The sequence below is a fragment of the Myxocyprinus asiaticus genome, chromosome 25 (assembly GCF_019703515.2).
Source record: "Myxocyprinus asiaticus isolate MX2 ecotype Aquarium Trade chromosome 25, UBuf_Myxa_2, whole genome shotgun sequence".
NCBI lineage: Eukaryota > Metazoa > Chordata > Actinopteri > Cypriniformes > Catostomidae > Myxocyprinus > Myxocyprinus asiaticus.
Window position 1 is genome coordinate 35,646,360 of NC_059368.1, and position 25,868 is coordinate 35,672,227.

At 39.0% G+C, this 25,868-nt stretch overlaps 1 protein-coding gene across 1 annotated transcript in view; it reads left to right on the forward strand.

Moving 5' to 3' along the window:
• LOC127416241 (synaptotagmin-14-like) overlaps positions 1 to 25,868 on the forward strand; it is a 29,431-nt gene that overhangs the window by 100 nt on the left and 3,463 nt on the right. The window contains exons 2-8 of the mRNA XM_051655483.1: positions 1,495 to 1,542; positions 7,276 to 7,425; positions 10,958 to 11,107; positions 13,777 to 14,009; positions 16,277 to 16,714; positions 17,846 to 18,026; positions 19,351 to 19,407. Of these exons, the coding sequence (XP_051511443.1) occupies positions 1,495 to 1,542; positions 7,276 to 7,425; positions 10,958 to 11,107; positions 13,777 to 14,009; positions 16,277 to 16,714; positions 17,846 to 18,026; positions 19,351 to 19,407 (1,257 nt within the window). The remainder of the gene's footprint in view (positions 1 to 1,494; positions 1,543 to 7,275; positions 7,426 to 10,957; positions 11,108 to 13,776; positions 14,010 to 16,276; positions 16,715 to 17,845; positions 18,027 to 19,350; positions 19,408 to 25,868) is intronic.

A 25,868-nucleotide genomic window follows, 5' to 3' on the forward strand; every position in this document is an offset into this window, starting at 1 on the left:
GTGATCTTTTATCGCGGGCAAGATCATACACGGTCGATATGGTCGTGCTCCTTCATAGTGTATTTAGTAATGTTAAACGTGAGGATTTTTATTTGTAAGTGATTTTTGACGCTGGTTACGTGCCGCTGCACTAATGCGGACGATACGTGTTCCTGAAAAGACAGCTCAAACATTGAAAACACCAGTGTTTATTTTAAACGCACGTAAAGGTACTGGGGATTGTATGTACTAAAACTGAGCAGTAAAGGGGACACCTTCATTCATAGAATGCTTACGTTTTGGACTGTTTGGTTTATGATAATATTGCGTCACGTAATGAAATCGCCAGTGTTTTTATATGTCAACACTGCAGGTGAGGGACTCGAGGCTTCCATCTGTTACTCAAATCAGGGGGTCCCATCATATGAAAAGTTGGAGTAATACTACAAGGCGTATTCACTGATACATTGTACTCTGTTGCAACTTCTAACACAAAGTTTTGTGTTTTTTTTTTTTTTTTTTTTTTTTTACATAAAAACTTTTGACACTTTTGACATTTAGTAAACACGCAGATAGCACACGTACATCTCTGAGATGTCTGTTTTAGATATTTTCATCTACTAAACATCTTACAAAGATCAGATTTACAAACAATCTACTGTAAATCATAAGCATCTCAAACACATCTGCTGAATGTTTACTGACATCCGAGAGGCAATGTCATATACAGTAGATGTATTGCAGATGAGAAAAAACCTAAAACATATGACTTCCAGATGTAAACACACATCAAATAGACAAATGGGTGACATACGTGTGCTATCAGGGATCAATTTAAGATGTTTAGCAGATGTTAATTAGATTGCAATGCTTTCCAGATGAAATGATCTAAAACAGACTATCTTAGAATAAGAAAAATTCTTGGGTTGAGAAAACGCAATTTAAAATTTAGTGCTGAAAAAGCATTCATCTCTCAAATAACTTGAATAGCTTAAGAAACATAAAGTGAGTTTGCTTGTAAGAGGGTATCAAAAATGTGTGCTATTGTTTCAACTAAGCAAAGAAAATGTCATTATGAAAAAACCCATTGACCATTCCCTTTTGAGACTGTGACAGGATTAATTGGAAGAAAATGGAAGAGCCTGAGCCAGAATGGTGTTATGCCCCACCAGCCAGACAATTGCCTCTAGATGAACACTGTGTCCAAAATGATGCTCTGTTGAGAAGGCAGTGATTAAGAATGTGCTTTTGTGTGTGTGTGTGTGTGTGTGTGAGTGAGAGAGAGAGAGAGAGAGAGAGAGCGTAAGAAAGAGGGGTTTTAGGGATGCTTCATTAATCTGAACATCACTGGCAACATTTTAACAGTTATTTATTGTAAAATAGTAAAGATGTTCCTGTAGTGTGCATGTAGAATATGAATTGCATTGATTCAATAACATAAACACAAGCTATTATGTGTAGGTACTCATGTGATACTGTAGCAAGTTCTTTTTAAATGCTGTTTTCTGTCTGCAGGTGGGGGGCAGAGCTGTGGTGTTCACGAACTCATCTGTGCTAGAAGAGGTGAGTGCAACTTCCTTTTACAAATGCATCATCCTGTTCCTCAATACCATGCACTGATTGTGACTGTAAGTATACTTTATCACTTCATTATACTTCCTAATGAAAGAACTATAAACACATTTTCATACTCTTTCACCACCCTTGTCCTATCCTCTTATGAATTATGAATGAGATATCAAGTTAGGTGAACAAAAACAAGAGTCATTATTAATTAAATGCAAAAGCTTATGTTACCATAAGCAGGAAGACCTATGTGTAAACAACACAATTTCTACCACTTAGCTTCTGATATTTAAATAGTCATGTTCTAGTCTCTGTATATCACTGCTACAGAGCAAAGCTGATGATTTTGTTACATCACATAGTCGGCAGCAGAGGAAGATATCAGGGGTCGGTTGCAAGATATTCCTTCAGTTAAGAAAACCTTTATTTATAATTGTTCATGTATTGTCATTAAGGTTTTTGAGTCTCTTGCAACTGGCTGCATGTGTTTAAGAGTCAAATGTCAAATATTAAGCTGATTTAAAGGGCTAGTTCACCCAAAAGTGAAAATTCTGTCATCATGCAGGTTACTTACTTTCTTTCTTCCATGTTTCACAAAAGTAGATATTAAGCTAAATGTTAGCCTCAGTCCCCATTCACTTTCGTTGTTTGGTTTGAATGGTTTGAACATGACAACAACATTAGGGTGAGTAAATGATGACAGAATTTTCATTCTTGGGTGAACTATATCTTTAAAGAAAGCTGGATTGATATGGCTTTATCATATGTAATAACACTATCAAGGCAAGGCAAGTTTATTTATATAGCACATTTCATACACAATGGCGATTCAAAGTGCTTTAGATATAGATTTTAGATACATAAAAAAAAAAAAAATTGTATCACAAACATTGTAGGGAGAGGGCTCATAAGACCATTAAGTAACCACCTAGCAACCACCCAGAACACCTAGCAACCACCTAGTAATGCCAATTAACCAACCAGAACACCCCAGCAACCACATAGTAATGTGCTATAAACCACTCAGAACACCTTAGCAACCAAATAGCAACACTCTGTCAACCATCATTGCAGTGAGTTTTAGGCCAGCCTGATCTCATAACCATTTCATGACCATGGCAACATTTTTGCAAAACGAAATTATGGGTTTCATTACATGTTTCGCTGCAGTTCCCTATGGCGCCAAAAGCGAGTGAAATGGTGTCGTAATCAGACGAGATTTTAACTTTTTTTTATATTATTCATAACGCTTCATAGTAAGTGTTTCGTATGATAACAAAGCAGTGTGTGAATAGTAGTGCGAATAATAAGTGTTTATAATGTCATAATCGTTTGTTCATGATTTGTGTGTAAGTGAATAAAATGCACAGTTGTTGTAGCGCCTGTAGTGTTAATTTCACCAGGAAACTGCGGCGAAAAGTAGAATGCGGCAGTTTGAAAAAAATGTAGTTATAGTAACATTCATTCTATGAGACCAGGTTGGTTTAGGCCAAACACCAATCATATTTTTTTCAATAAATGTCAAAATCTAGATTTTTATTTTATTTTCATGCAAGATTCTATGAACTCTACAATACTTAAGCTATGCCTTTTTTAGTCTATATCACGAACGTTTGTCCAAGGAAAAGTTGGCATGAAGGAAATGGTGTGTTTACCATTTGCATGCTGGTTAATCCAATTTCAAGTTAAGAGTAGGTTACAATGGAAGGTCCAGTGGTATTGTGCGCGCAAGTGTGGAGGGGCATCCAGTTACCTTAGAAGAGTGAATTATTCAGAGCTCGGAGAGATAGATTGGTGACGAGTGCTGTAGAGTCACTCGCTGCAGGACCTGGAAGGCAAAAACTTTTTAATATCATCGCCCAACTGATTAGGGGAATAAAGAACCTTGACAGAAGAGATATAAAGGTATTGTACTCCACAAACTGACTGAACAAAGAGATCAGTGGATTTGAGAGACATTGATGGACTCCTGTTACCTGCAGATTGTGGTAATATTTGCTGAACTTTTGAGTGCTTTTAGAGTTTTTGTGGCTGAATATATGAGTTATAAACTGCGGCTAATGTCTATTTCAAGGTGGTTAAAGATGCAGAGAAAGTATATCTTTGCTTTTCTTTAATTGCTTTACTCTTTGTTTTAATGTTCACTAAAGTTAAAACCTCTAACTCTTAGCCTTAGATACCTTGATCCATGAAATATCTACACACAAACAGCATATACAGTAAGTGCGAAATTATTGTCTAATGTAGTGTTTCTCAACTGGTTCTGATTGGGTCATGGACAGAAAAGGAAAAAAAGGATACCAAATGCAAATAATAAAATGCAACAATCCATATAGACTAACCGTGCATATTACAATAGCAAAATAAATAGGCTTGTCAACTTTTAAAAGGGAGGTGAAGACACTTCTGATATCTTTTGTTGTTGACGTCAAAGGTTGTGCATTGTGCATCAGATGTGACCCAAACTACAGTACATTACTGTAAATACAGGTTTACTTGCAAGGATAACCACAATGTTGGGTGGCCATTTGATGTCCATTTGTAAAAACTGGGTCCTAAAGCAAAACCAGTTGAGAACCACTGATCTATTGTATTTTGTGCATTTTTATTGGAAAGAATGCAGGTAACTAATTGAGTTAAAGTGGCATAACTTACTCTTAATGATCTTCTGTTGTTCTGTTGTTATCTCAACAAATGCAATATATGAAGAACATAAAATCTGTGATACTTAAGAAATTAAGGTAATAGTATAACAACAGTGTGATTTGTGCCCTATTGACATACTGTTCAAAAATTTGAGGCAGTTCTACAAAATGTTTATAGTGAGGATGTTTTTTTTTGTTTGTTTGTTTTTTGTTTTTTATAATGCCACGAACAATTTATACGTATTTATAAATCAACTTAATAAAAAGTGCAGTAAACATACAAAACTAAAATATTTGGTGTGATCGCCCTATGCCTTTAAAACAGCACCAATTCTCCTAGGTGCACTTAGGGTTGCCACCCGTCCCATAAAATACGGGATCGTCCCATATTTAAAGATGAAATGATGCGTCCCATATAGAATCAATACGGGATGCGATTTGTCCCATATTTAAGGTGGTCCGATGGCATCATGGCAAAATCATTGAAAGTGGCAACCCTAGGTGCACTTGCGCACAGTTTTTCACGGTTTTTGGTAGATAGGTGTAACGTAGGTGTCTTGGAGTGGAAGAGGAAGAGAGGAGACGCAGGAGTAGAGTCTTTAAATCCTTTAATTACAATCGCTGGAGTGGAACAAACGGTGGAGTGGAACACATAATAAATCTTAACACTAGTAATCGCTGGAGTGGAACAAACACTGGAATGGAACTAACAATAAATCTTAACATAACACTTCACTAACTCAACGTAACACTTCAAGGACTGACAAATGATTTAACAAAACTAGAGGGTATTTATACACAAAGCACTAAATGAAGGAATGGAATACAGGTGAGGAAACTAAGGAACAGGTGGAAGTGATTAGGGAAATTAAGTCTGGGGTAAAACTTCAAAATAAGAGTCCTTGAAGAGAACGAGGGAGACAGACTGTGACAATAAGTTGTTCCAAGCATCTTGGAGGACTTGCCAGAGTTCTATGAATTTAGTCTCAATTGTGTCTTTTTCTGTAATCCCAGACTGACTCAATGATGTTGAGATCTGGGCCATGCCATCTGTTGCAGGACACCTTGTTCTGCTTCAGTTCTATTCTATTTGCAAAAGGGATGTTTGGAAATCTAAAATTGATATTTCCTGCTGATACACTAAAGCAGAAGATATACAGTAAAATAACAATTTTAAGAGAAATGCTTTGTAAAATATCTAATGTGTCTTACACTTTTGCACAGTACTGTAGACACTGTATCTTCTTAAAGGAAATTATATTAAACTCATCCTCATGTCCATTGCTTGTCTGTTATCCGAGTAGATTAGTGTTTCCCAACCACTGTGCAATGTGCCGCGAAAGATTGTCAGGTGTGCTGTGGAAAATTATCAAATTCCACAAAATAAATAAATGCATGAAAAAAATAAAAAATAATTCAGGGATCCAAATTCCTAACCTTTCGGAGAAAATCACCACCTTGAAACCATAATCGGTCACTTTTGTGATTGTGAAGAGCAATGATTAATGTGCAAAAGTGACATATTTATACGCGTTAAGGGTCTTTCACATGACTCACGTCAGCACTGCAGAATACATTGAAGTCTATGAAGTGACATCACTTTACACCAAAGTGTTTTTCACACACGTTTTTGCTTCACCAATAATGTCTTTGAGAGTACTAAGCAACAAGAAATATTTAAAAACTGTCATTGAATGTCTCATAATTTCTTTTAATTAAATATTACCTTATCGTTTACGAATATCAGAGACCCCAGTTATTGAACTCATTTAAATTCACCAAGAAAATGCTTAGACCTAAACATAAACGAGTCCTTTTATTACTTTCTGCTATCAAAGCAACTGCAAGATTTTTTCTCTCTTCCAAAAACATGTTTTCAATGTTTATTGTGCACACCTCCCGCTTTTTTACGTGGCAAACTCGTAAAATCGCCCCTCTGTGACACTTTCTGCAACTCTTGTCATGTGGAGGGCAATGCGCGTTGACGCCTCGACTTAACTCATGTGAAATGCGCTTTATAATGACGAAAGAACATTATTGAAACTCAAAATTATTATTATTTGTCTATTATTGTGGTCTTTTCTGATAAAAGACATGCTCAGCAGTTTAAATAGGCTACTGCAGGAAAATGATACTGTAGATCTGCTTTGTGTTTATAATTCTTATACTGAAGTCAGAAGATTTGTAGCCATGCAAGTTTTAATAAAGGTGAAGGTAAGGACGTTATTGAAACTCACTATTATTAGACTATTATTGTTGTCTTTTTGGATGAAAAATAATGCTCAGACTGAAGGAAGACTATAGATCTGCTTTGTTCTTTTATTGCTTAAACATTATAAAGTCTCTTGGTAGATTTCGGTCATGAACGACTCAAAATGATTCACTGACTCACTCATAGCACATAAGATGCTCATTTGTCGCCACCTAGTGACGTTTCCAGAAGGGGTCACTGAACTAATCAGTTAATAAAATTGAACAAATTTGTGAAACAGAAGCAAGCCTCACCAAAATACTCTTTATTTTGCAGTTAATTCTGCACAATTGTGAACTTGAATAAACTTGAATCACTAAAATAGCTGGAATTGGTGCTTTTAGTTATTCTTTTAAAAAGAAATATCCCCAGAAAAAAATGTTCATGGACCAGTGATTGTCTTACCTTTTTCGCCCCTCATGAGTTTGCATCCCTGTAATTTGTTGTGGCATTGCAAGAACAAATCTACAAATTAGACATTACCCATTTAGCGCTTTTGCCACCTGTGACCTCACACAGCGTAGCTTACCTATGTGACTTGGTTTTTTGTTTGTTTGTTTGTTTTTTGCATAGCCGAATTTCAAACATTACAAGTAAACACGCTACTAAGACGGACAGAAAACATGGACAAGTTCTTGAAAAGGAAAAATATTGACGATGGTTAGCCTATGTGGGATAGTGGTGTGCCGTAGAATTTTTTAGTCATAAAAAGTGTGCTGTGGCAGAAAAAAGGTTGGGAAACACTGAAGTAGATCATGTTCTCAGCTCTCAACCTTTTAATTTATTCAGCTTTTATCCTACTTTCTCTTTCTCTCTCTCTCTCTCTTTCCTCAGTATCTCCTGAACTGCTAGGCATCCTGTCCTCCATTGCTGTCTTCATGGGCATGATCGCTTTCTTTTTTCTTTACCTCAGCAGCAAGCTGTCAGTGGAGAGCCCAAGCAGTGATCTGTCTAGTTTTGAAGGTTTTAACAAGGGTTTGCAAGGTAAATATGGGGATTTCATTGAATCTTGTGCACTATTGATGCAGTAATTAATGTATATGGCTGTGTCTCAAATCCTAGTGAGTCTTCCTTTGAAGGGGCTGACTGCACGCCACTGGTGCTTATTAGACTTATAAATGGTTAGCTTAGCAACATGCTAACATCAGAATCACCTGTGAGCTAGGCAAGTGATTTTTGTGTTTCATGAGAATCACTAGTAAAGTGGCTGTTAACAAAGATTTTGCAGATAAAGAACATTTAAAGTAAGTTACTATTAAGCTTTCATTGTAGTTAGAATGCTATTTATGTTACGGTTGCCAATTTTACGGGATATTTCACCATCCGACCGGAAGTGTCTCGTGGCTACATTACTGCCAAAATTTGGGACATCACAGCTAATATTGGGACAGTTGGCAACCCTAGTTTACCCTTACCAAAAATCTAAACTAGCAGCAAATTTGCCGCTCATTATTTTCACATGCAAATGAGCTTTTGATTCGGTGCAAAGGTTTGCCAGATGTTTGCAGCTCTTCGCCGGTTGTGATGAAATTCCGGCAAGCCTTTGGCAACAATAGACAATTTGCCTCAAGTTTGCCGCAAAACTCATTTGCATGTGAAAATTATCAGTGGCGAATTTGCGGCAAATTTGCCATGAACTCTTGATTTTCGTAAGGGTATGTAGATATTTAGGTCGTACACACCAAGTCAACTAACTAGGTTTTGAAGCACGGCCTCTATTTTTGTGCCTGCAGTACGTTTTATCCAATTTTCGTGAGAGCGCTAAATCTAAGTGCAATTTTCATGCAGGGGCAACACATAACTGAGGGTGGGTGGGAGTGCTTACACCATCTGTGGGTGTATATGTGCAAACTGTAGGTGTATTTATGGGAGGTCAATGAAAATGAAGCTTGCGCAACTGATTTGCTCTTTTTTGTGAGAAATAAGTCATTGTGCTTTAGACGTCTGAGAACCATTTTATTCTCAGTGCAAAGTCTGAACTTATTCACAGTTTGGGGATTCCACCAGGTGCTATCAAATTTTCACACTCTAGAATTACAATGGCACTTAAAATGATGTCCCTGACAATCACTGTTAATACTAGCCATGATTTGTGTGGCAGTAGATCAGTTAGATTAATTATACGTACATATTTATCTATAATTTAAAGGAGTCTTTACCCAATTAATCATGACAAGCACCACGTTTTCCATGCTTATTTAAGGAGCGTGTCACTGTCAGAGAAATATGCCTGACATTCAACAAGGATGCAGTTAATGCATATAGCCATTTAACTTCCAAATTCTTATGAATCGCTGTCTTCATTTATATCTACATTGCTTGACAGGGAATGGAGTATATAATAGGACGCTGACAGCGTAATAACCAGAGAAGGACCTCAGAATTAAGTTGCTCTCAATCAAACCCATTCGCACTTTGTGCACGCTATTTCACCAACCCACTAACACCTTAGACTAAGCACATGATTTTACGAAAGTACCAAAACTTCATGGACTTGCCCAATGACTTTGTGCATATGATGTATCGCATAGCGCAGCGATTAAGATATATAAAATATGTCATTTGTGCAATAGGATATGCTCAACAAAATGTGATGTGAATAAAAAAATCCTTAATTTTAACGTGAGACCTGACTCTTTAACAGAATTTGCGGTCAGTTAGCCAACACACCAAAGGCACAAAGCAATGGCATTCTTCAAGAGCTTCCAACAGAGCCTCCCATCAGTCAGTTCCCTCCTGGACTCTGTCTCAAACACTGTCTCTACTGCCGTAGATGATTTGTCCACAGCTGTGAGTGATGTCACCTACACAGTTAGCGACCAACTAACAGAGCAGGTCAATACAATCATCAACAAAGTGCAGACTGAAGAGGATGATAAATCCAGGAAAGATGAGGCTGAAGGTGATGAAGTCCAAAAAAAGAGGAGAAACAGCAAGCTGAAGCGTCAGGAGACAGAAGCGTATGACCAAGGCACTGACAGAGAAGGTCGAAAGAGCCGAAAGTCAAAGAAGAACTCGATGTGGACTATGGAAATAGATGAAGAGGAATTACAAAAAGAGAAAGAAAGGCAAGAGGAAGCCAGAAGAAGTGAGGAGGAGGAGTGGGAGTGGTGTTACGCCCCCTCTAAAGGTTGGTATCGTAAAAAGAAGGACCCAAACCAACCACAAAGTGCATCTCAGTCCTCAGACAACCAGAAAGGCAATGGTGACCAAGCATCAAAAGAGGCAGAGCCTGTTACTCAGGAAGAGAAGCACAAGAATGAAGGTGACAACCACAATGGAAGTGTTAATGGGATGCACCCAAGTAATGGTCAGGAAGTGCAGGACTCTCACGAAATGTCTGGTGGTCCAGATACATCAAAAGCAGAGTATGAAAATAATGGAGAGTACATCAGTGTAGATGAAGATGACACTCGAGCTACTGGCAGGAGAAATAATGGAAACAAAGATGATGAAGACAAAGCATCATATGAGGAAGATCAAGGATCAAAGTCTTCACCTAAAAAAGATGAAGAAGATGATGGGTGCTCATCAAGAGCCAAACTAAAGAAGAAGAAATGGAAAGTTGACAGTAATGAAGATCAGGAGGACACTCAGGAAAAGGACTCAAAGTCAAAATCAAAAGCAAAGAAGGGCAAAGAAGGTAAAGGTGAGACTGTGTGCTGGACTTGCTGTGCTGTTCTGGAGGGCTTTCTTTGGTTTCATTGATCCTTCGGTTCCACTTTCAATCAAAATTGAAACCTCAGACCACAAATAGACAGTTTCTTCTCTTTACATTTCATAACTTCCTCCCTCAATAATACTTGCTGTGTTACTCCTGACTAATGTTTAATTGTTTTAAAGATTAAATGTGTCATTTTCTCAATTGTTAAAATACTTTTCTTGACTTCTTATCCCAGTTTAATGTTCAGAGACAATTAAAAGTAAGTCATTTGTAGGTTGACTTCCCAAAGAATGTAAAATATTTAAAAAATATTGCTTTTATTGTTTGTGCGGCCTGACATGTCAGTGGCGTGAGGTTGGGACAGGACCATCTGTTTGTCCAAAAAAATTTTTGCCAGTGTTATCAAGGAACTTTTTTAGGAAACAACTATTATTTTTCCAATTCCATGTTGTGAAATTGGCACACTTCACTTTTAAGATCTACAAACTATAAGTTTTGTCAACATTACGTAACTACATTAGTTAACAATGTAAAAATGAACAATACGTTTACAGCATTTATGAATCTTGGATAATAAGAATTTCAGCATATACTAATGAACTGTGTATTTGTAAAATTGAAAAGTGAATATGTTTACATTATAAAATACATTATGAACAAACAATGAACAATTGTATTGTTATAAAATAACATCAACCAAGATTAAGAAATGCTGTAAGAATATATTGTCAATTGATAGTTCATGATATCTAATGCATTTTCTAAGGTTAACAATTAGAACCTTATTGTAATGTATTAGCATTCTTTTTTTTTCTTTTTTTTAATACGTTAATCTGCTCTTTCTTTTGTTAGATGATGGTTGTCTAGAGAGAGGATCATCTGAGAGTGAGGATGATGCACCAAAAAGACGAAAAGACTCATCCTCCCAACAGCAGAGAAGCGGGTGGAGAAACAGAGATGCTGAGAAGGAGGATTGCAGCAGTGAGGCCTCAGCCGATCAGGGTGAGAAAGAAGTACTTAACACACTTTACACGTTCTGCCAGTCATAAGGAATTATCTTAGTATTATTGATAAAATACTGATTATAACTCTTACACCCTGTCTACACTGGACACGAGTGTCGTGTCAAAAGCAAATAGATCCTACTATAAAAATTGAAGCCGTCTATGCTAAATGATATTTCTGGTCACAGGTCTATTAATTTAATATTTTGTTTCTAACCACATTAAGATGCAGTTTTAGCAACGATAACATTACAATAATAAATATACAGTATAATTAGTAAATGTTAGGGATGGGCATTATCAAGTAATTTTGTATTCTAGTAATCTAACCCAGAAAAAACAAGTAATCGATTAATCGTAAATTAATATTTAAATATAAAATATTATGACACGGTTGTGAAAGGTATATTTTGTCTTATTTACTTAAGTCATCAAGAACGATTTCAAAATGAGCTTCAACATACTCTGCTTTTAGGATAAAGTTAAATGAACAATATGCATTAATAAAAATGTAAGAAAAGAAAAGAAAAAGATTTGCACCCACCTGGAACTTGCCAATACTGATGCTATTAGGGTAAGGCACATATACACTGATCAGCCACAACATTAAAACCACTGAGAGGTGAAGTGAATAACTTTTATTATCTTGTTACAATGGCACCTGTCAAGAGGTGGGATATATTAGGCAGCAAGTGAACAGTCAGTTCTTGAATTTCATGTGTTGGAAGCAGGAAAAATGAGCAAACGTAAGGATCTGAGCAACTTTGACAAAGGCCAAATTGTGATGGCTAGACAACTGTGTCAGAGCATCTCCAAAACGGCAGGTCTTGTGTGGTGTTCCTGGTATGCAGTGGTTAGTACCTACCAAAAGTGTACCAAGGAAGGACAACCGGTGAACCAGCGACAGGGTCATGGGCGCCCAAAGCTCCTTGATACGTGTGGGGAGCGAAGGCTAGCCCGTCTGGTCCGATCCTACAGAAGAGCTTCTGTAGCACAATTTGCTGAAAAACGTAATGCTGGCCATGATAGAAAGGTGTCAGAACGCACAGTGCATCGCAGCTTGATGCGTATGGGGCTGCGTAGCCGCAGACTGGTCAGTGTGCCCATGCTGACCCCTGTCCACTGCCGAAAGCGCCTACAATGGGCATGTGAGCATCAGACCTGGACCATGGAGCAATGGAAGAAGGTGGCCTGGTCTGATGAATCACGTTTTCTTTTAGATCATATGGACGGCCAGGTGCGTGTGCGTCATTTACCTGGGGAAGAGATGGCAGCAGAATGCACCTGGGAAGAAGGCAGGCAGTGTGATGCTCTGGGCAATGTTCTACTGGGAAACTTTGGGTCCTGGCATTCATGTGGATGTTACTTTGACACCACCCACCTACCTAAAGATTGTTTCAGACCACGTACACCCCTTCATGGCAACGGTATTCCCTGATGGCAGTGACCTCTTTCAGCAGAATAATGTGCCCTGTCACACTGCAAAAATTGTTCAAGAATGGTTTGAGGAACATTAAAAAGAGTTCAAGGTGTTGACTTGGGCTCCAAATTCCCCAGATCTCAATCCGATTGAGTAACTATGGGATGTGCTGGACCAACAAGTCCGATCTATGGAGACCCCACCTCGCAACTTACAGGACTTAAAGGATCTGCTGCTAACGTCTTGGTGCCAGATACCACAGGACACCTTCAGAGGTCTTGTCAGTAGTGGTTCTAGCTTGTATGGCGCACTGGGTGAAACCCGCTTCAACACGCCCCCAAAGTGGAGGGGGGGGGGTGGAAGGGGAGTGCGGCAAAGTTGTTGATGGGGGGTGCCGCCCATGTTGTCCATGCCTAAATCCGCCACTGGGTCTTGTGGAGTCCATGCCTGGACGGGTCAGAACTGTTTTGGCAGCACGAGGGGGACCTATACGATATTAGGCAGGTGGTTTTAATGATGATTAAAGGCTGATCGGTGTATAAATTTGAGTCTACATAAAAGGTATAACATTTTTATTGTTTCACATGTTCTTATTCAGAAAAACAAGTAGTAAAAGTTGGCTTTTTAGAAAATGCGCTCTGGCAGTGCAGATTCAGAGGGGAAGTACAGTATAATTCAACATTAGAATCCGGTCAGATGTGCAAAGTAAATTCAATTTGCGATATTCGAGTAGTGTTTTTAACAGTCGAATAGCGTGTGCAGAACGAGTACTCGATTAATCAATTACTCGTGCACGTCCCTGGTAAATGTTTGAGTTGAAAATAAAGTAGGAAACAGGTTAATTTCCTATGTAATTGTTGCTGAAGTTTACTCGAGCTCACAGGTGATTGGTCTGTGCTTTCTGTACATCATTTAGAATGTGTAGACAGCCTCACACTGGTTGTGTCAACAGATGCACCTGGTGTAGACAGGGTGTTAATGGAGACACCTTGCAAAGCCTGTATTAGATTGTGACACAGTCACAAAACAATCTGTGCACAAACTATTAAAAATTAACTTTGTTCTTACTTTGGAATCCTTTGGAAAGATACACTTGTCATTAAATACATGCAAACTGAAATAATCCAATGTTCCTCTTCTGGTGTTTTGTAATAATTGGATTTCTCCTACTTCATCTTGATTACTTCACTGTGATGAAAATTCTTCAGTTGTTTTATGATAAACATTGCATTTCTCTCACTATTTAGTGAAAAAGAAAAAAGGTTCAAATTCCCTTAATGAGCTTCAGCCTCCACCATACCGGGACAAAGACGATCTAAAACGTGGTTCAGGGGACCGCAGTGACTCGGCAAAGAGCAGTGGCAGTGAGGGCAGTGAGGTCAGCGAGGGCAGTGAAGACCCTGAAGACACAGAGAGTTACCTGAATAAGGACTATGAGGAGGACGCACCCAGTGACAGCACAGCTGTTTTGGGCCCGGAGGTGAGCGCCTCCCCCTGCCGTTTCCCCCGATGTGTTCTTCTGTGAGAATCACGACCCCCTGCCCTCAGACGCTTATATTCACCAATGAAACTAATGAAATCCATGCACAGTGTTGTTATTTCTCAAGAAGAACTGTTTGTTTCAAGTTGACAACTGTCATTGTGACAAATATTTGCAAATGTTGTAGACATGGGAATTGTTTTTAATGAACAACTCTGTTGCTTTTTTGAGTCAAAGTATGGTTATTATCCAAAGTAATTCTTTCCCACGGCCAAATTGATAATCTAAGACACATTTTAATTTCAATCATTCAGTTCTCCTTGCTTTTTTTTTTTTTTTTTTTCTGTCTTTTTGAAATACACAATCTCCTTTAGACCTCTGTGAACTAATATTTTCAGTTGTTTTCGAATATCATTTCATTGTGACATGAATGAGTCATATTACTGATGTTTTGATTATGAGGAGCATGGAGGACAGTTCATGGATTCTCAGGCTGGGGTTTGGTCCATTCTGGCCACATTTGGTAAGTTTGCCTTTGAGTTTGCCTGTGAGTGATTGGTGATTTCATGAAACGTTCACCATAATTTCTGCACTACAGGCGGCACCAAACATAATTGCAAAAATAAGCATTGTTTTCAAATATCTTTATGAATACGCCCCGTTTCCTGTAGATCAAACAAACAAACAGTCCCGCCCCAACTCATTCAATCTCATTAGCTTTTTGAGCTAATGATCTTGTGTAGGACTAGAAGGGTTGCTCAAAACAAGCAGAAGAATTTATATAGCGCCACAGAGACACAGTGTTTACAATTTTTGAGAGAATTAATGTAAAATACAAATTAATTAAATTAATTCAAAACTTACTTACTTATAGGTGTCTCTACATATTAAGCTGGGATTGGATAAAGTATTTTAACACCCAAAAACATACATATTTCAAATTTAAATGTATTTTAGACTGATTCATTAAAAATAATTCTGAATAGTTATGCAGAAAAACGAAATGTTTTTCATTTCGGTTCTGAGCAGAAACTGTGTTTTTTCATTCCTGTTCCAGCATTCCGCTGCCTCTATTCAATTAGGTAACCGATTAGAACTAAATTAAAGAACAGCTAATAACGTTCTTTTTTTAAATGACAGGTGGGTGATATAGCAGTTGCAGTGTTACCAGATCTCATGAAAAAAAGGGACATGGTCAGGGAAAACATGCTCAAAATAAGTGACTTGTCTCAACCAAAATATGTGATAAGCAATAAAAAAAAAATGTCCCCATTTGGGTGCATTATCAGCATAGAAGTCAAAACCAGCAAAGTATACAGTAGCCTATATAAAATAATGTCTTTTCAGTAAATGTATTCAGAATATTAAATATATCCCCAAAAATATTTCAAAAATACTGTACACCTAAAATCAGTTAATAGCCAAAATCTCTCCTGCATGCATGCACACACTGCTTGGGTGTGTTTAGACTAAACGTCATCATGCAGGCCAAATAATTTTATTTGAAACCTTTAAAAATTATTTCATAATTATTTTATTTAAAAAAAAAAATGTATTATTACCGATCTGCTTCTCTGAACCCGGCAGCATCAAATCTTTTCAAATCATTTTTGGGGCAACAGGAAGAAGTGTTATTCTGAACATTTGCTGTAATAAACTATTTAGACTTTGGTCTCATGAAAAAATTATTGGAACAAAATTATCTGGTTACCAACATTTTAAGATAACGTTTTCACTCCGGAACAATTGAAAGGGACTTGGTTCCCATTTTCGGTTAATTTCTGCAAAATAATTTGTTCATTTTCAGTTTTCGTTTCTTGGAACATTTTCAGTCCCTGGTCTTAAAAACACAGCATTCATCGCACGAGATGCATTGCAACCAGGGCCGTCTCGAGTAAAGTTTGGGTGTCCAATGCGCGGGGCCTAACGGCATCCATCTAGCACGCTTATATAATTTTTTTCTGTGTTCTATGAAAACTGCCTCTAGTAGTATTTTAATACAGCGTTCTGTCCGCAAAGGCAGAAGAATGTGGCCATTCAGCAACCAAACATGCTGAAATTATTTAGTTCTAGTATTTTTGAAAAAAATTTAACCGGTTCTGAAAAGAACTGAAACCAGTTCTTGATTCTCAACCCTACTTGTCACCAATACAGGCAACCTCAAGGAATTTCAGCTGTTCATATTTTACATGCCCATCCATAAATTACAAATTCTGAAAAGTGCCACTCTTCTTTTTCTCGCCTGTCCCCATCCTTTTCTCCAATAGGACAGTTTAATCCCACCCCTTCCAGAAACGTATGAACCAGAGGCATTGGGAAAATACGGCACGCTGGACGTGGCATTCGAGTATGACCCTGGCGAACAGCGGCTTGCGGTAACGGTGACCGCCGCCACAGATATTCCAACCCTCAAGAGCACAGGGAACATTTCCTGGCAGGTGCACCTGGTTCTGCTGCCCACCAAGAAGCAGAGGGCCAAGACAGGTGTGCAGAGAGGACCCTGTCCCGTCTTCACAGAAACCTTCCGCTTCTCGTGTGTAGAACAGGAGGCCCTGGGCGATTACGCCATTCGATTCCGTCTCTACAGTGTGCGGCGTATGAAGAAGGAGAAGGTTCTAGGGGAGAAGGTGTTCTACCTCACCAAACTCAACCTGCAGGGGAAGCTGGCTCTTCCTGTCACACTGGAGCCTGGCACTGCTGTTCCGGTGAGCAGAGTCCGTGTGTGTGTGTGTGTGTGTGTGTGTGTGTGTGTGTGCTTTGTGTGTGTGGACTAATCAGTGAATTCAGCAACAGTTGGTCGAAAGTTCTCCAGCTGAAATCGGTCTGTGCTTATCGAAATACGAACCATTGCCACCACTGGCCGAAGCTGGAAGTGTTGTTGACCCTTATTGGGTGAAATCCATAGGGTGAGTTCAACTTTTAGTTGTAAATGGCACTACATTAACACTGAATTACACCTTTTGGATGTCTCCTTTTTCTAACACACCTGATTCTACTAATTAGCTAATTAGTAGTGTGCTCCATGAGGGAGACATACAAAATGTGTAGTGTCCTCCAAAGTATTGAAAAACACTGTGCCTCAGCTTGCTGTACTTGGCTGACAAAAGTGGAACCTGACGTGGACTTCTGCTGTTGTAGCCCATCCGCCTCAAGGTTCGACGTGTTGTGCATTCTGAGATGCTATTCTGCTCACTACAAAGGGTAGTACAGAGGGGTTATCTGAGTTACCGTAGCCTTTCTGTCAGATCGAACCAGGCTGGCCATTCTTCGTTGACCTCTCTCATCAATAAGGCATTTCCGTCCAAAGAACTGCCGTTCACTGGATGTTTTTTGGCACAGTTCTGAGTAAACTCTAGAGACTGTTGTGCATGAAAATCCCAGGAGATCAGCGGTTACAGAAATACTCAAACCAGCCCATCTGGCACCAACAATCATGCCACGGTCGAAATCACTGAGAGATAATTTTTCCCCTTTCTGATGGTTGATGTGAACATTAACTGAAGCTCCTGACCTGTATCTGCTTGATTTTATGCTTTGCTCTGCTGCCAAATGATTGGTTGATCAGATAATCGCATGAATAAGTAGGTGTACAGGTGTACCTAATAAAGTGGTCACTGAGTGTATATACAGTACATAAACATATACATAATGTACAGTATATACTACAAAAGCATTTAAGAATGCACTTTTATCTGTAATCTTTAAACATTTTAATGCTGTCCTAATTTACTAACCCTCATGTTACCTTCATGAGAAACATACTGTACATTGAGTCAGGTATGTCAAAAGCTTTCATTTGTACCATATTAGTAATCAGTAATGTCACTGTTCTGCAGGACTGTGGGTCAATAGTGAGTGTCTCTCATAGTGCAGGAGCTCTATCGTACCGCTCCATTGGTGAATCCTCCACACCAGAACTCCTGCTGGGTCTCCTCTACAACTCCACCACAGGCAGACTCTCCGCCGAGGTTATTAAGGGCTCCCATTTTAAAAACTCTGCCACAGATAAACTGCCCAGTAAGAGCTCCACCAGTCCTACCTTAAAGGAGACCTATTATGCCCCTTTTTACAAGATGTAATACAAGTCTCAGGTGTCCCCAGAATGTGTCTGTGAAGTTTCAGCTCAAAATACCCCACGGATCATTTATTATACCATGATGTAAATGCCTCTTTTTGGGTGGAATCAAAAACACACTGTTTTCATGTGTGTCTCTTTAAATGCAAATGAGCTGCTACTCCCCGCCCCCTTTCCGGAAGAGGGCTGTGCCTTTACAGCTCGTGCTTCGGATACTATAGCAACAACAAATCAGAACCAATATGACTGACACCGTAAATACCGGAGTTCAGTCATATATGTATGAGCAACCGTAAACGACGCAAAACATAGGCATTTTGAGTTTGTGATAGTGCTTCTTATGTAGAAAATCAATTCCTGCCCTCCATCTGCATTTCACGCCACAGCAACACAGTGACGTGACGTCATGTGCAAACAAGCTAATATGACATAGCTCTGGTCTCCGTGAATACAGTCAGAGACAATGGTAACTTTAGCTGCATTAGCCGTGGAACCAGCTAACAAGCACATTCGGAAAGGCGATTTGCAAACATTCACAAAATATAAAGTGCGATACTTACATCTTCAGGATATAAAGCTGGAACACGAACAGTTAGTACTGATCCATGCTTGAGAGTCAAATTTTTTGAAAATCCTGCTTTATATTGACCCTCATTCACAAAGCAGTCCGGTGTAAAATGATTTGCACAAACATACACGAATTTTGGTATGTTTTGGGGCACGTTTTCTTCAAAAACAAAACTTGTCCACTGCGTCTTCAGTGGTTCCGATGCCGGGAGTACATGAAGAATCTTATGTTCACTTTTACAGCCAACAACCGAACACTTATGACGCTTACGAAGTTGAGATATTATTCTTCTCACCGTAGCTGCTCCAGTGCGGAAAAACATGGCAGACTGTGTGTTGATCACTCAGGGGAGGATCTATGATAATAGGGTGGAGTCATGGGAATGGCCTGCTCTAAAGTGACGTCACTTTAGAGCGGATACGAAAACCAGTCATTCTGAGACACTGTTTTTGATTAATAGAAATATAAGAAAGAGGAGTGGGTGGACTTTTAACATTGTAGGGTGGTTGTGTACACACACTGCTGACTCACATTTATGTTCAAACACCATGTAAAAGTGAATTTTGCATAATAGGTCCCCTTTAAAACCTTTTTCATGCATGTGTGTTTTCCTTTTTCTGTGTTCAGCTTGTAATTGAACTGCTCTCTTTTTATCTTCCACTTTATTATATTGCTTTTTCTCTGTGTCTGTCCTGTAGTTGGCCTGTTTTGTTGTATAAAACACTTCATTAGTGGGCAACTGTATTTCATGAGAGGTAAGTCATTACATAGATGTAAAACTGCCTACTTGAAAAGACTTCATCTTTACCTGCTTTACTTAACCTACTATACATTTTACTTCCATTGTGCTTTATATTATAGGGTCTTATACAGTATTTGTGAGATAAATGGATATATATTCTGTACAGTAGGATCCAAAAGTCTGAGACCACTAGTGCAAATGCTTCTTTTTTTAGTTCCCCCTTTTGATTTAAAGGAATATTCCGGGTTCAATACAAGTTAAGCTCAATCGACAGCATTTGTGGCATAATGATAATTACCACAAAAATGTATTTCGACTCACCCTCCTTTTCTTTAAAAGGGTCATGGAATTGAAAATCAAATTTTCCTTCATATTTAAACATTTAAAAGGTAACTGTAGTATAAAAACAATGTTAGTTTCATAACTCAAAACTTCCTCCCCAGTCTAAAAAGAGCATTTACAGTTCCCACCTTTCTGAAACATCTCATTTTGAAAACTGTGTTCGTGACGTCACGAGACATTGCTCAGTTGTATTTACATGCCCCACAATATGTGTCATCGAACCCTTGGATCCTCCCACTGGTGCTCGGTTTGTATCGTAAACAGAGAGGGAGAGAGACAGGCCTAGTGTGACCAACTATCCCTGAACACCAAAGGGGACCCATCTGGGCTATTTAAAAAAAAAAAAATTTTTTTTTTGCATATAATATTCATTAGACAGATGTCTTTGACTGTTGTCATGTTTATCACGCCACTTTTAAAAGATGCAGTGTCAAGTTACAACTCAGAAAAGAGATGCCATTCAGTTTCATTCAGCTGCTTTGCTTGCTGTTCTTGCGCCCATTTGCGCTATTTTTAATTGTTGGTGTATGTAAACAAGCACTAGCTGGACGTCTTTGACCGTTTGGATGCATTTCTGGTGATCTGCGTCTCAGTGCACCTATGTGTGTGCGTCAGGTTTCATAGTGCTATGGACTGTGTATGTGCAGCTAAATCAGCATGGACTGCTTGTGAACCAGTCATAATGCGATTCAGGCTTTGCAAAGGAACTGTTATTGAGAAGAATGGGCAAAAGCATGAGTAAACAGTTTCATTCATGAATATTTCATATGTCATGACTGTTTGATAGTTTATGGTGCTGAGTGTTAACAGTTGTGCTTGAGTGAAGTTTAATATATTCGGTTGCAATGTGTAAACCCTGTTTATGTGTAAACCCTGAAATGTAGTTTTAAAATTTTGTGGAGCTTGTTCATTCTCTTTCGACTGAGTTTTAAATATGGCTGAATTTGAGAGGGCTGCACGATGTTAGCCAATCAGAACAGTGGGCGTTTACATTTAAATTTAAAGGAGACGCTGAGGCCAAAACTGAGCGTTTGAGACAGACGGCCATAGACAGGGTGGAAAATGATCATTTATTACTAAACTATGAGTTTTGGTACAAAAAACTTTAGTGATATTATCAGTGGTTCTCATGGAAGATAATAAAATTATACAAAAAAATAGCATTTCATGGCCCCTTTAAAAAACAAAAAAGCAAAAATCTGGGTTCCAGTGAGGCACTTGCAATGGAAGTGAATGGGGCCAATCCGTAAACAGTAAAATACTCACTGTTTCAAAAGTATAGCAAGAAGATGTAAACAATATGTGTTATCATGATTGTAGTGTGATAAAATCACTTACTAACCCTTTCTATGTAAAGTTACATACAATTTTACAACTTTTTTACCATGACAAGGTAATGTAAACAAACCCTAAAACCCTAAAATTACTGTAAAAATTATGCTTTAAACAACTTTACAGCTCAAATAATATACAAGTTGTAACATAAGAATTCATGTAAGAATGTAATGTAATGTAAAATTATAAAACTTCACATTTCTGCCTTTAAACCCTCCAAAAATGGCCCCATTCACTTCCAATGTAAGTGCCTCACTGTAACCTCAATTTTTGCTTTTTTTAAAGAGTAGGAGGGATTTTTCATGTGCTTATTCTCCAAATTAATGACTGCCCCATCTCCCAAGATACAGAGTCTGGGGCAAAATAAAATTTGAGAGGCCAAAACCTCGCACATAAAACTCTGAATCCTCATCCAAAATTCTTGCATCTTAACACATCCCCAAAAAACATGGGTTGTGTCTCCATCTTCTGATTGACATCGCCAGCAGGTGGGTGTGTCTTTAAGACCAAGTCTATGCAATCTAGAGGGGGTCCAATAGACTCTATGTAAAATCTTAAATTGCATGAGGCGAACCCTTGCGTCTCTGGATGCAGATTTGAAATTTTTTAGAATCCCAGCCCACTCTCCCTCCTCCAATACCAAATTTAGATCTTTCTCCCATAATCTCTTAAGAGAAGTTAAAGTTCCATCTCCCATACTCTGAATTAGTAGGGAGTAATACACCGATGCCTCGTGACCTTTTCCAAAAGCAGTAATCACCACTCCCAGAGTATCTGCCGCTTTAGGAGGGTGTAAACCACTCCCAAAAACAGTACAGAGCAGGTGGCACAGCTGTAAATACTTATAGAACTGAAATCTAGGAATCCCAAAAAGTTGAACCAAATTTTGAAAGGATCTCAACACTCCATTCTCATATAGGTCACCGAGTGTAGTAACCCCCCTCCCAATCCACCCTGACCAGCAAAAAGGGGACTTGTTGATGCATAGTTTGGGGTTCAGCCATATGCTTGAGGCAACATTTAAAAAAATTTCAGAATTAAACAGTCTGGACACCTTTGTGCATACCGAGTTCAAGTGCGAGATAACGGGATGTAACTTAGCTTCTCCGATTAATTTGATAGAAAGGCTCTGCAGTGGCGAAATAGGGGCAAGAACTTCCTGTTCTATACAGAACCAGGGAGGGGCTCTCTCAGGTGGAAGCGACCAATGAGCCAAATGTCTGAGACCGAATGCATAATACTAAAATAAATCTTGGGTAGGCCTAGCCCACCTTTGTCAATCAGCCTATATAACTTATTGAAATGTAATTTAGGGGCTTACCATTCCAAATGAAGGGCTTCGCTATGCTATCAAATTGCTTGAAATAAGAGCGGGGGACATCTACAGGGAGAGACTGCAGTAAGTAATTGAATTTTGGAATACAATTCATTTTAATAACATTAACCTTCCCAATCATAGATAAATGTAATGAAGACCACCTGCCCACATCGCTTGAAAACCGTTTTATTAAGGGGTCAAAATTAACTCTAAAATACCCAAATACTTAATGCCCTGTTTGAGCCACTGGAAAGCACCCGGCTGGAAAGCCGTTTCTGGGCAGTATGCTGTCAGAGCCAAAGCTTCGGATTTAGACCAATTGATTCTATATCCTGAAAACGTAGAAAAGGAATTAATAATTCTGTGGAGGCAAGGCATAGATCTACTGGGGTCAGAGACAAATAATAAAATATCATCTGTGTAAAGCAAGAGTTTATGCGTCATACCTCCCACCACCACCCCTGGAAAATAATCCTCCTTTCTTATCGCTGTTGCTAATGGTTCCAGGGCAAGACAGAACAATAATGGGGAAAGAGGGCAACCCTGCCGGGTGCCCCTATCCAGAGTAAAATAATCTGAAATTAGTCCATTTGTTTGTACCGCCGCTACTGGGTGTCTATAAAGTAACTTAATCCATCCAATAAACGTACTCCCGAACCCATATATTTCCAAAACCTTAAAAAGATAATCCCATTCTACCATATCAAATGCCTTTTCGGCGTCAAATGAGATGGCAGCGACCGGAGATTGTTCATTTGCTACTGACCACATGATATTGATGAGACGCCTAATGTTATCAGAAGTAACCGAATAAACCCCACCTGATCTATATGTATAAGCTATGTCATAACTTAATCGATTAGCCAGAATTTTTGACAAAATTTTTACATCTAACTGGATCAGGGAAATTGGATGGTAACTTTTACACTTGCTTGGATCTTTGTCCTTTTTAAGAATCAGACTGATCCGGGCTTGTGTCATGGTTGGAGGAAGCTTTCCATTCTTTAATAATTCAGTATAAGCTTCTAGCAAAAGTGGAGCCAGTTCTGTAGCATAAGATTTTAAAAACTCAGCAGCAAAGCCGTCAGGCCCCGGAGCCTTGCCTGTAGGTAAGGCCTTAATAACCTCGCCAAGCTCCTCCAAGGTTATCTCAGAATCAAGAGAATTTTTTTGCTCAGTCGTCAGTTTAGGGAGATCTAATGGTTCCACAAAGTTTCTAATATCTTCATCAGTAGACGAAGACGTGGAACTATAGAGATCAAAGTAGAATTCTTTAAAAGCATTATTAATATCAATGGCCGAGGTAAACATTTCACCACCAGCAGATTTCACTGAGGGAATGGTAGAAAAAGACTCTCTCTGCTTTATATATCTAGCCAAAAGTTTTGCTGCTTTGTCCCCCGACCCAAAGTATGACTGTCTTGCTCTGAATAGCCAAAACTCCACTTTCTGCGACAAAATAGTATTATATCTGTATTTCAATCGAGTCAATTCTCTGAGGCCATCGGATGACAAACGGCGCTTCAGCTCTGCTTCGGCATTTTTAATATTTCCTTCCAACTCCAAGAGTTCTCGTGCTTTGGATTTTTTGATGAATGAGGCATACTGTATGATCCGACCCCTAAGAACCGCCTTAAGTGCCTCCCAAGCCACGCCCACAGAGGATACTGAGGACCAATTGGTCTCCATATAAACACTGATTTCAGTCTTTAACATTTGTTGGAATTCAGGATTTTGCAAAAGGGACACATTAAGGCACCAACTATATGATTTCTTTTTCTCCGTATGTGGCATCACCTCTAAACTCACCAGGGCATGATCTGAGACTAAGATATTTCCAATTGAGCAATCCACAACAGATGAAATGAGGGACTTGGATATAAAAAAAAATCTATTCTAGAATAAATCTTATGGACTGATGAAAAAAATTTATAGTCTCTACCAGATGGGTTCAAAAGTCTCCAAATATCTGTAAGACCAAGATTTTTACACATCCTGTGAAGCGTCAGTGTTGCTCTAGGGGGTTTACACACTTTTGCTTCACTATGATCAAGGACTGAATCCATCAAAAGATTAAAGTCTCATAAAAGCGACTTGAAACATCCCTTCAAGATCTATAAAAAAGCCCTGATCATCAGCGTTAGGCGCATAAATATTAGCCAAAATCAACCTTTGCCCCTGAATTTCAGCTAAAACAATAATGACTCTTCCTAATTTATCTTTAATCTGTTTGAGACATTTGAATTGTAGATGTTTATAATATAATGACTCCCTTGCTCTTATTTGAGCCAACACTAAAGAAATGTTATGAGCTGTTATGAGTTCAGCGGATGACGTAATCATTCCAGTGTTCTGTAAATGGCACAAGCTCCAGCCGCTAGACAGAGCTACCACAAAAAGAAACAAAACCGACATCCCGGTTCCCAGGATGGTCAAGTCAATTCACTCGGAGGCTGCATAAAAGTATATACCATGACTTACTCAATTCGTCAACTTATAAAAGACATCCTTTGTGTGAGCATGTAGATATTTTGCGGTCATCCGTAGTGTCCACTCTCAAACTGGCCGGGAACTTCCATGCAAAAGTAATCTTCCGTCAATGAAAAAGCTTCTTTAAGGAAAGTGTTAGTCACAAAACAAGCTCCAGCCGCTAGGTGGAGCCAACACAAAAAGAAACCAAAATGATGCCCAGCTTCCTCAAAAGCCAGAGTAAGTACAGCAAGTCAGACCCACTCACATGAGAAACATCAAATGGTTTACTCACCCATTGATTCAATAAAAGACATTGCCTGATTGGGACATGTAAATACTTTGCGACCGTCCTTCGTTTCTATTCTCAGTTTGGCCGGAAACATCGGAGCAAAAGTGATCTTTCGCTGATGTAAGAGTTTCTTACATTCCTTGAACCGATCGGGTTTCTCTCTTGTCGAACTCGCAAAGTCTGGGAACAAGAAAATATTATGATTCCTCCAAGAGAGCTTCCCTTTGCTCCTCGCCTGACACAACACAAGATCTTTATCCGATGACCTCAGAAATTTAACCAGAATCGATCGGGGCCTATCTCCCTCAGCAAATCTCCGAGCAGGGACTCTGTGAGCTCGCTCGATTTCCAGCTTGTGGCCTGTTATGTCGAGCAGACTCGGGAAGAGCTCGTCTTGGAATTTCATCATATCTCTGCCCTCCTCATGCTCATGAATTCCAACAATTCTGACGTTATTCCTGCGGCTTCTATTCTCAAGATCTTCAAGCTTTTCAAGAATACGTTCCAGATCAACTTTGGTCGCGGGCAGATTAGCGGTTAATTCCCTCTCCGAAGACTCCAAATAATCGATTCGTTTCTTAGCATCTGACACTCTTGTAACTAACTCAGAGAATTTTATTTCCATTGCTCCAAGTCAGCAAGAACCTTCGTCATCATCACCGATATGTTGGACAACTGACGCTGGATTCCTTCTCCCGCCACGCCATCCAAATTGAGT